The sequence below is a fragment of the Stegodyphus dumicola genome, chromosome 2, assembly GCF_044657685.1.
Source record: "Stegodyphus dumicola isolate Sdum_Otavi_A_Nest chromosome 2, ASM4465768v1".
Taxonomy (NCBI): domain Eukaryota; kingdom Metazoa; phylum Arthropoda; class Arachnida; order Araneae; family Eresidae; genus Stegodyphus; species Stegodyphus dumicola.
In genome coordinates this window covers 274,674,208-274,686,322 of record NC_140769.1, presented here as the reverse complement: position 1 = coordinate 274,686,322, position 12,115 = coordinate 274,674,208, and the positions used below count along the sequence as shown (strand labels likewise).

Below are 12,115 nucleotides of genomic sequence, written 5' to 3'. Positions count from 1 at the left end.
TTGTAAACTTATCCATGCCAAAAATTTCCAGGGATTATATTTTTTAATTCTGAAAAGAGAAAAAGAAATATATTAATAGAAAAAAAAAGTTATTTAATTTTCAAAATGTAAAGTGACTTCTGGGCCACCCTGCATTTTCCAAATACTCTTATTTCTGACTTACACCGGTCAATGTCGACATTCACCATGTACTAATGGTGAATGTTGAACATATAGCAATATTATATTTTCTTCTCCGTAATTCAGTCGCGAATAAACCCACTGGAGACTTGAAATAAGAACTTAAGAACATGAGAACCTAAAACACACAATATATTCAAAATTAGAAAGGAAAATAATAGAAGTTAAAAACTTACTTAATTATACAGTACGTTCTAAATCAGAAAATAAAATAACAGTCATAAAAAACTTACTAAATTATGGGATTCAAATCTTATTTATTGCAACAACTTAAACTATTATGGCACTTTATGACCTCTCTTTTCGACTTTCACCACAGCATATCTGTGATTGTCGACCTACACCGGTGAGGCTCCGAATATACAAGAATGTAGTGCAATATTCGATCTTTCACCGACGTATTTGGTGAATGTTGATATTCTCTGTTGAAAGTCGACATTCTCCAATTTCGGTCTTTCACGGTAACATATATATATATATATATATATATATATATATATATTTTGCTGTTATGATACTATCAAGTGCCGATGGGTAAAAAAAGTGAGAACCCTTTTTACTTCCTTGTATGAGGTAAAATCGTCTGTGAAAAATTGTTCTTTTTTATTTGTTTAATTTCTTTTATACATCTTTTGAGATTTATTATAGTATTTGAAGAGAGAATGTGGTAATTCTCCAGATGATATAATTTTTGTTCATTCTGAGTTATAAAATGAATGAGACGTAATGCTGTTAAGTGAACGTAGCGGCGAAGTGTCGCTATGGTAAATAAATATAGTGAACTTTAAGAGAGTGTATTTATTCTATTGTGGTATATGTGTTATCGACGAAGTAAATTTAATTCAAAATTCGTTAACGGTTAATCCAATATGTTTAAATGAAACGCAAGAAAATTGCGTATAGTATAATATTCCGTACAAGGCAGTCATGTGGTGTACACATCAAATTTTTTAATTAATAGTCACTAACTTTCGCTTTGAGATTTAAATATTAAAATAAAAAAACAAGATTTAAGAAAGCTTTACTCTTAAATTTTTTTTGTTCTTAAATTTACCTGAATTATTATGTAGTGAAATTATTCGTAAACCTGTTTATAGTAGCTTTAAAGGAAACTTTCTTGACTTATTTTCTCAAACTGATATGAAACTCACAAGCACTTTGAAAAAAAGTATCAAATTAATGCTTGCTGCAATAATATTACCATATTACTCTAAAAAAGTTAAAGTAAAAAATCTGATATTTAATTCAAACTTCATAATTTAATTTCAAAATCACGAGGGATAAATTTAAAAAATCATAATTAGCCCACTCAAAACGGCACTTTGCGTTGAATAGCTAAAAATGGCGTATGACTTTTTAAATTGTTGCCACCAAATATCGCCCTATATTATATTTAAAGAAATTACATAAGGAAGAATTTGCATGAATGTATGCATATTTCTTGGTTATAATAATATATATTCTTGGCACAAGGTATATGTGTTATCGACGAAGTAAATTTAATTCAAAATTCGTTAACGGTTAATCCAATATGTTTAAATGAAACGCAAGAAAATTGCGTATAATATAATATTCCGTAGAAGGCAGTCATGTGGTGTACACATCAGATATTTTAACTAATAATCACTAACTTTCGCTTTGAGATTTAAATATTAAAATAAAAAAGAACAAGAATTAAGAAAGTTTTACTCTTAAAATTTTTGTTCTTAAATTTACCTGAATTATTATGTAGTGAAATTATTCGTAAACCTGTTTATAGTAGCTTTAAAGGAAACTTTCTTGACTTATTTTCTCAAACTGATATGAAACTCACAAGCACTTTGAAAAAAAGTATCAAATTAATGCTTGCTGCAATAATATTACCATATTACTCTAAAAAAGTTAAAGTAAAAAATCTCATATTTAATTCAAACTTCATAATTTAATTTCAAAATCACGAGGGATAAATTTAAAAAATCATAATTAGCCCACTCAAAACGGCACTTTGCGTTGAATCGCTAAAAATGGCGTATGACTTTTTAAATTGTTGCCACCAAATATCGCCCTATATTATATTTAAAGAAATTACATAAGGAAGAATTTGCATGAATGTATGCATATTTCTCGCAATGTGAAAAAACAACGGTAATTAGAGACATCCAATTTTGAATAACGTGGTCCTCCACCCGAATATGGACACTTGAAAGCCCGAATTTGGAATTTGTTTTATTATCTACTGCATGTTTTGTAAAGCTTTCACGATTTTTTTATTAACAAATTTAACCGTTTCAAAGCGAGCATTGTGAATACTGTATGGAGTAAAACATTTTTATCTCCAGCGCGCAAGATTGTCTGTCGGAAATTCTAAAGATATGCTGTTTTTAAATGATCTGTGATTTTACCGTTGAATGGAATTTTGTATGGCATAAGCACCAAGAAAGTAAACACATAAAACTTAATAATAAAAGAACAAAACATAGTTTTCTAAAGCTATTTTAGTAAGAATTTAGTAACATTGATGCGATAAACTCAGAAAAGACAGAAGCAAACAAAAAAATGTTTGCTGCATTGGCAATTCTAAACGTATACCGTTGTGCCGCTTTTAACATTTTTTTGTCATTTTGCTGTTTAATTGCATATGGCGTAAGTGCGAAGAAAATTATTGTTAATAATAAAGCTAAAAAGACAAGAAAAGAAGCGGAGTTGGTAGGAATGAATGTAACAGTAGAGTTTCAGAATGCGAGGTAAGCGAGAGAGTAAACAACCTTAACAAACAATTTTGGGCGACAGTTAAAATCTGAAACCTTTTTATTTTTATCCCTTTTTTTTTTCCTCAAAAATAAAAATTCAGTCCAACAAATTAAAAGAACGCTAAACATGTGAATGATATAAATTTATTGCTGATATTTTGGTAATGAAACACTGCTGAACCAAAATAATGCAGGAAACTAAAATTGAAATTGATAAATCACAAGGTGAATGACTTCTAGTTTCTTTTTTGTATGAAACTTTCTTCATTTTCTCATTAAACAAAAGTAAATTCATATTTTATAATGTAAATACACTCTTGGACAAAAAAAAAAAAAAAAAAAAAAAAAAAAAAAAAAAAAAAAAAGATGCACCAAGAAGAAGTTATCCGAATGGGACGAAAATTGGTAGAAGTGATGTACATGTACTGAAAAAAAAATTATTACAGTTTGAGAAAAATTGGATGATTTATTGAAGTGATAGAGCTTCACAAAGTGAAAAAGTTAGTAACGCGTTTGTCCACCTCTGGCCCTTATGCAAGCAGTTATTCGGCTTGGCATCGATTGATAGTGGTTGCGGATGTCCTCCTGAGGGATATCGTGCCAAATTCTGTGCAACTGGCGCGTTAGATCGTCAACATCCCGAGCTGGTTGGAGGGCCCCGCCCATAATGCTCCAAAGTGCTCAATAGGAGAGAGATCCGGCGACCTTGATGGCCAATGTAATGTTCGGTAAGCATTAAGGCAAGCAGTGGAAACATGTGCAGTGGGGGGGCGGGCATTATCTTGCTGAAATGTAAGCCCAGGGGGCGTGACATGAATGGCAATACACCGGGCCTTAGAACTTCGTCGACGTACCGCTGTGCTGTAAGGTTGTGACGGATGACAACCAAAGGGGTCCTTCTATAAAATGAAATGGCACCCCAGACCATCACTCCTGGCTGTCGGCCTGTCTGCCGGAAGGCAGTCAGGTTGGTATCACACCGCTTGCCGGGGCGTCTCCAGACTCGCCTTCGCTGGTCTTCGGGGCTCAGTTCAAAGCGAGTCTCATCACTGAAGTCTATTCCACTCCAGTCAGTGACATTCCAGTGCGAATGAGCCCGACACCACTGCAAACGGGCTTGACGTTGTACAGAGGTCAATCAATGGTAGTCGGCGCAAGGGGCGCCGTGACCTCATTCCCCTTTCTGTGAGCCGTCTATGAATGGTCGTTGCGGTCACTGAAGCTCTAGTTGCACGTACAATCGATAATAATAATGCATCTGGGGCTGTGGGTGACGCTCTGACGATTGCTCTGCCTTCACGTTCTGTCGTTTCTCTAGGCCTACCGCGTCGTTCTTGACACTGTGTGCGGCCATGGTTCACCCATTCCTATATTCAAATAGTTCATCGGTCCTGCTCAAATGTCGAATTACTCGCCGATAAGAACAACCGGCTTCTTCGAGTCCAACTACACGACCTCTCTCAAATTCTGACATCTGCGCATATTATTCGCGCACCTGTATTCGAGGTATAGCTACTGTCTACCAGAGTACACGGAATGAAATTCGTAAAGAATTTCTGACCTGGAATCGTAATTTCTCCTCTAAAATATCCTGCCAGTTACGCAGATCAGATGGGCTGTAGCGACAACCGTCCATTCGTTGGCAGCCAAAATGTAAAATGTTGCATTTTCCGTCGAAATCTGTATGCATATCAATTTGTATCTAATTTGCTTTATATCTTCTCGGTGCGTCGTTTTTTTTTTTTTTTTAGTCCAAAGGGATTTGAATCCCGAAGGACTATTAGTTACGTTTTGGCATTTTGCGTCGGACTCATAAATGTCGGTTCACTTTTCAAACTGTTGCCACAAAATGTTAGAGTCCTGCATTATATTTGAAGAAATTAAATAATGAAAAATCTGCGTAAATGTATGTATATTTCTCGTATTGTGATAAAACAACGGTACATAGAGTCATCGAATTTTGAATAACGTAATCCTCCAACGAATATGAGCATGTTGAAGACCCAATTTGAAATTTGAAATTTGTTTTATGATCGATTTCCTATTTTTTAAAACTTTGACGAATTTTTGATTAACAAACTCAAGGATTTCAAAGCGAGCAATGGCAACGTTGTGCAGAAAAAACATTTTTATCTCCAGCGCGTGAGTCTCTGTATCGGAAATTCTAAAGATAGGCTCGTTTTAAAACTATTTTGCGATATTGCTGTTGCACTGGATCTTATGGTTTAAGTGCGAGGAACATGATATTTAATAAAGAAAGGTTACACACAAAATGTTAAAAAACGCCCCTTTGGACGTAATTTAAAATCTGAAACATTTCAGTTTTTTTTTTTTTTTTTTTTTTTTTTTTTTTTTTTTTTTTTTTTTTTAGCTTTAATATTAAGCATCATTTTCTTGGCGCCTACGCCAACTACAATTCAACAGTAAAATTACAAAAAATGTTAGAAGCAGCACAGCACTATGCGTTTAGAGTTCCCGATACAGCTTTAAGTGTTCGCAATTTTTTTTTTAAGCCCAGAAGTGCTTAGTTTTGGAACGTCATTTTGAGTCGAATCACTTTAAATCTCCAAATCATTTCTCAGATTGTTGCCACCAAGCACTATCGTACTATATTATATATAAAGAAATTAAATAATGCGTGAATGTATGTATGTTTCTCGCATTGTGAAAAAACAACGCTACCTAGAATCATCAAATGTTGAATAACTTAGTCCTCTACGCGAACATGGGCAACAACTGGAAGACCGATTTTTGGAATTTCGAATTTGTTTTATTGTCTATTTCATATTTTGTAAAACTTTAACAAATTTTTTTGATTTACAAACTCAACGAGTTCAAAACGACGAATGGGAACGCTGTACGGGAAAAAAAAAAAAAAAAATTTATCTCCAGCGTGCGAGACTGTCTATCAGAAATTCTAAACATATGATGTTTTTAAATAGTTTTAGTACAATACGGCGTTAACCAAAATGCCCTCGAAACGTGCATGTGTCTATAAATGAAAGAAACGCCCGTTTGGACGCAGTATAAAATATGAAAGCTTTCAATTCTTTCTTTTTTTTTTCCTTCGGTCTTTTTTCAGTTCGTCGTATCAATATTTATCTTTCTCACAAAACTTTTTTTTTCTTTTTATTATTAACCCTTTCCGGCAAGCTACCTTTTAAAGTCCAAGTTTTTATTAAAAAAAAAAGTCTAATTAGGCCTAGAGGAGTACACAAGTAAAATTTTGAGAAGCTAGCACTTATCGTTTTAATTCTGTGGGTGTGCCCAAAGTGGCACACTGATTGAATAGAGCTTCGAAAAGAGTGCTGAAACATGCATTGTTGTCAAAGAACTGACCGATGAGATGCGGAGGAAAAAAGAATACAGACTCTCAGTTGTCCTAGGTTATCGGTGAGCCCGGTCTGGGCACAGGTAGGGTTCGCCGTTTGATTTTAGGCAAAATTTCAAGGTAAAAATTTAAGCTTTTGAAGCATTTTGAATTTTAAAGTAAATTACAGAATATTTTGTTAGGCATAGTAAAATTGAGCACTTTTCTCACACAAAAAAAAAAATTTAAAATTTTTTTTTCTAAGTTTATTACAAAAAGCTCATTTCAGTAAATATTAGGGAACCTAATAAATAAGCCATAAAAAGTTTAGATACCTGTGAGCAGTAGTTCCTGAGAAAAGGTACATCGAGTATAAAAAAATCCCGTTTGGAGAAAAACACATTTTTATGTAAAAATCCTCATTGATCAAAGCAGTTGAAGACAAATTAAAACTAGATTGTTTTACAGTTCTAATTTTCATAGAGATTAAAGAATGGTATTTTTAGAAAGATAAAAGTGTAGAAAATTTGAAAATGCAAAAATCAGAAATCAAAATGTTTTGAAGATTTTGGAGTTCCAACACCCCTTAACAACATCCCAAAATACTTAAAAGTTATCCTACGCTTCGTCTTTCTGGGAGATTTCTTGTAATTCCTCTGTTTGGCAGAGTGATGACTTTTACCGCTTCCTGATAATGCCTCATTTCTTAACGATAAAAAGGCTCAGTTGATGACCAGTTGTTCGATCTCTTTATCTCTTAAGCTCTGAAATCATTTCTTCTTCAGGACTTTCAGATCATGGATTTTCGAACTTTAGTCCGGTGGCTTGAAAAAGGTTTCTTATTTTCATTTCACACTCGTTGTTTAAGAAGAAAATAATTTCTGAGATTATTTGCAGATCCTGTCAGGTGTCGAAAAGATTGAGAAGCACGACTTAATCAATTAGTTAATTAAATTAGTTTTAAAATTAGCTCGAATGGCAAAGATTCTTAATACCATTATTTTTTTTTCACAGTCCTAAATGTTTTGAGGCATCCTTTTAAGCATTTTAGAGATCATATGTTTTCCGAAAGCACTTTTTTTTTCTTTTTTTTTTTCGAAACACCATAACGGAATACGAACTCTTTATACAAATAATTCTAATATTTGTAACTACTTTTAATTCTAATATTTGCAAATGAAAGTGTTTAGTTAATATATTGTATAATTAGCAGCTTCTTTGCCAGCCTTCGTCTGGCTTTTAAATGTACCGGGAAAATGGCTGAAGGGAACATCAAACGTTAAATTTAAAAACTGCGTAGAATTTTACTCTGCAGAACAACTTCATAAAAATAAAAGTTATTACGTATAACAAAATTACAATGAAATAAGCAATATCCCTAAATAAAAATATTAATTATCCTAATAAATAAATTAACCAACTTCCCTTTGCAAAATCTTAAGAACTCAAATGGCATAAAGGAGGTTAAGAACTTTGTTTCCTAAAAAAAATTCACTCAAAACTTTTCAATATCTTAAAGACAATGAAATGAGCAATAAATAACATAAAAGAATACAAAAAAACAAAAAATACTGAAAAGCGAAGTGTAATTAATGATATTTTATCTTATATTTTCAAGAGAAAAAATTACAATGAAATAAGCTATATCCCTTAATACAAATATTAATTATCCTACTAAAAAAATTAACCAACTTTCCGTTGAAGAAAAAAATCATGCAAAACTCTTCAATATCTTAAAATAGTGAAATAAGCAAAAAATAACATGAAAGAAACTCAAAAAACAAAAAATTCTGCGCAGAATTTTACTCTGAAGAACAACTTTATCAAAAAAAAAAAAAAAAAAAAAGTATTATATATATAAAAAAAAATGACAATGAAATATGCCAATCTCTTAAAAACAGTGACTTAAGAAATACGATAAAAAATTGTTGCCAAACCCGTATTTCTAAAAGAATGAAACTATTCAAAATGATGCGATTTCATCAAAAATCTATCAACAACAACAAGACAGGAAAATGGTTGCCAAAATCACATTTTTAAAGATGCGAGATCTGAGAAGTGTACTCGGAAGCTTAATTTAAAATTTTTTTAAAAATACAAAATACTATCATTTTTCCAAAATTCTTTTTGTAAAAGCAGTCGCAAGGATGAAAGTTTAACGTGTCCAAAAATCAAAGAAAAATAAACTGTAGATTTTTAAAAATAAACTTTTTTATAATAAAACCCCGTTGAAAAGGTGTTAAGCTCACGTTGTTAAATAAATTCGTATTGAATCGATTTATTGAAACACGAAATTTATTTTAAGTTCGTAAAATAGCTAAGTGTCTACGTTTCATGACGATGTGAAAATGGAATGTGTAGAGTAAAATCTCGTTTTCCTATTGATAAAATTAAAAAAAACTCGAATTCGAATTTCGAAAAAATCGCTTCGAAGTGCACTGGCTCTTGTCTAGATGCAACTATGTACCAAATTTCGTAGCTGTGGGTCTATTAGTCTGTCGCGCAGCGCGAACGAAAGACATACATACACACACACACACACACACAGACTCTTTCTTTTATTATATGTAGAGATTTGCACATAAATATCTGTACATAATTATCTATAAACATTTATTTAGAGCAATCACAAGTTAAACTCATCCTTTAAAATACAAAATTTCAAATTTAAATTTATCAGTAGACTTATTTTATTTGCAGATACCTTTATCGATAATAAGTAATATGTAAAACTTGCGATGGCAATCTGATGAAGGATTCGTATTGTAATGTATTTCTACAATCAAATTTGTAACGCCATATTATTAGGCCAAAGGGGAGTTAGATCCAAAATGACTACTTTCTGCTTTGGTTCGCTTTTCAAACAGTTGCCACCAAATATCATCGCCATGTATTATACTTAAAGAAACTAAATAATGAAGAATCTGCATGAATGCATGAATGTTTCTCGCTTTGTAAAAACGGTACCTAGAGCCATCAAATTTTGAATAACGTAATCCTCCAACCGAACATGGGCACTTGGAAGCCCAAATTTTGAATTCCAATTTGTTTTATTATCTATTTCAAATACTGTAAACTTAAACGACTTTTTAATTAACAAACTCAACGATTTCAAGGCGAGCAATAATTTTATTATCTATTTCAAATACTGTAAACTTTAACGAATTTTTAATTAACAAACTCAACGATTTCAAGGCGAGCAATAATTTTATTATCTATTTCAAATACTGTAAACTTTAACGAATTTTTAATTAACAAACTCAACGATTTCAAGGCGAGCAATAATTTTATTATCTATTTCAAATACTGTAAACTTTAACGAATTTTTAATTAACAAACTCAACGATTTCAAGGCGAGCAATAATAAATAGACGGTACTGTACGGTAAAAAATATTTTTATCTCCAGCCGCGTGACTGTGCAGCGGAAATTCTAAAGATATGTTGTTTTTGAATATTTTGTCATAGTGCTGATGAACTGAATTTTATGTGATTTAAGTGTGAAGAATATGATAAGTAATAAATAAATTTAACACACAAAACGTTAATAAACGCCCTTTGGGACGTAATATAAAATCTGAAAACTTTCAGATTTTCTTTTTTATGATTTATAATCAAAATCTTCAGTTCTTTAAATTAAAGTAAATATTTTTTAATAAATTTAATATACATAACAGTAAAATGTTTACTTTCTTAATCTGATTTGAAACTTAGGACTTTTAAACCTTTTTTTAATTAGATTTAAGTTTACCTCTTCTCACATTAACTTTTTTACAAATTTTCATGTTTAATTAGTGCTTCTTGATGTCCGTTTTTCGTCGTGTTTAAATCGAAATTACTCGAAACCTTTCTTTTAGCTCTAATATTCACATTTCAGGACTATTTTTATATTTTCAAAAAAGTCAGATACACTTTCCTTTATAACAAAGTAATATTCCTAGATACAAAAAGCAGGAATTGTTTAAAATACAATTAAAATATTCTTTTAAATACTTGATGGTAAAAAATTAACTATCATTAATTTTTTTAATTAGTACATTTTACAAAACAATTTTCAATTACCCCGCCCTTAGATTTTCTACCTTTCAAGTACATTTAAATATTCGAATACATAATAACAAATATGATTTTGGTTATTAAGTAAAATACATCTTGAATCCTTGTCTCATCTCAAATGGCATTACTTTTCACTTGGAAATTTTAGTTACAAATGAGAGAATTTATACGAGTATGAAATGTTCAAAGCTTTTATGATCGCTATTGTTATTATGTGCTTTGTTTTACCAATAACAGTAATGTTTTGCATCTTTTAGGTTAACAGTGTCTTCATGGTGAATATTGTTAGAATCTTGATCACCAAACTAAATCGAAGCTCGTCTGTGGAAAGCAGGCAAATCAAGTAAGACAACTTGTTCACTAATAACTACATGAAAACACATGTAATTTATTACGCTCTTTCTACAATTATCAGAGTTTAATCCGTTAGAGAAAAACAAGGTATGCAGCATTGAATAATTTTTCAAAATTTCAAATGTTGTTAAAGTTACGAATTATTTTCATTTTACATGGTTTTCCCAAACATGTGTGTGTCTGCGTGTGTGTTTGTCTACGTGCTTGTGTTATAATTTATAAATAGTGTTTCAGGCAGAGAATTGGTTGTAAAACTCACTAAAAAATAAATCATAAATATAAACTAAGATTACTAAATTTGAAATTAAATTCATGTCTCTGCAAATGTAGCCCACCAGCGGCTGAGCGGTAAAGTCGCTGAACACTGGTAGTTCGGCCCGAGGTTCGAATCCCGCAAACGGGCGTGGCTGCATGTGTGTTTTCTTGGTTTTCCCCATGTGTAACGTATATACGAGCCAGTTTCCCTTACAAAGTCTTTCACGAAGGTATCCCTCCCCTTAGGCAGATAGCCGTAGTGTGTTTTGCCATAATTAAATACACCACCACCCTGCAAATGTATACACAGAACAAAAAAGAATGCGGGAAGTGTTCAATATCTCCCGTTTTGCTGGGCCAGTCGATAAAATTTACCTCGTGTTTTTCATGTATCGAAAGCGCGACTTATGATATATTATATTTACATATATACATTATGACATAGGTATTTCGAAACAAAATTGGAATTTTTCTGAAATGACATACCGATTTTTTCTCATATTCCGATTCTAGGACTCAAATTATACTTAAATATTAAAATTTGTACAATTTGTTCAGCAACTTAAAGAGACATTCAAGCCTTTATCTTGGCGCCTTTTTTTCAGTTTGCGCCAAGAATAATTCACTTAGTGAAATTCTTAATTTATAGTAACCTACTTACCTTTCCCTTTCATTGTGCAAGAGCGGGGAAAAAGGTAACATCGTCCATTCTTTCAAATAAATTCCTTTTTATTATATTTTTTAATTTTAGATCCATAAATCACAATGGCATTATTATTCCTTAAAGCAGGGGTTTCTTAAACTTTTTTCATTTGCGACTCCTTTTTATCACTGAGAGTTTTTCGCAACCCCCAGGACCCCATAATATTTACAAAATTTTTGTGGGACCCCATAAGCATTGCGCAAATCCGACACACGCGTGAGTCAAACTGTCGAGTTTTTCACTTATACTGTAATGTACTATTGCAGTTTTAGGTCATTAACTTTAATTTCTAATTTTAAGACATAGAACAATGTGAAAATTTTAAATAAGTAGGAGACGAAATGACAGCATCACCTGCAAAGCAAGAAAAATGAACGTTTATATTATAAAAAGAATGAGTCGAAACGTTTCCTTTTTTTTTTTTTTTTTTTCTTTGTCTGTATTGTCTTATCTTTATCTATTTTCAGATACATTTCAAATACAAAAATATTTGGTAATCGTAAACTTATTATAATAAGTTCAAGAAATAT

At 31.7% G+C, this 12,115-nt stretch overlaps 1 protein-coding gene across 1 annotated transcript in view; it reads left to right on the top strand.

The window, feature by feature from the left end:
• Window positions 1-12,115, top strand: part of LOC118187353 (corticotropin-releasing hormone receptor 2-like) — a 182,707-nt gene that overhangs the window by 100,185 nt on the left and 70,407 nt on the right. Inside the window, exon 8 of the mRNA XM_085810284.1 lies at window positions 10,531-10,616. Coding sequence (XP_085666410.1) covers window positions 10,531-10,616 — 86 coding nt within the window. The remainder of the gene's footprint in view (window positions 1-10,530; window positions 10,617-12,115) is intronic.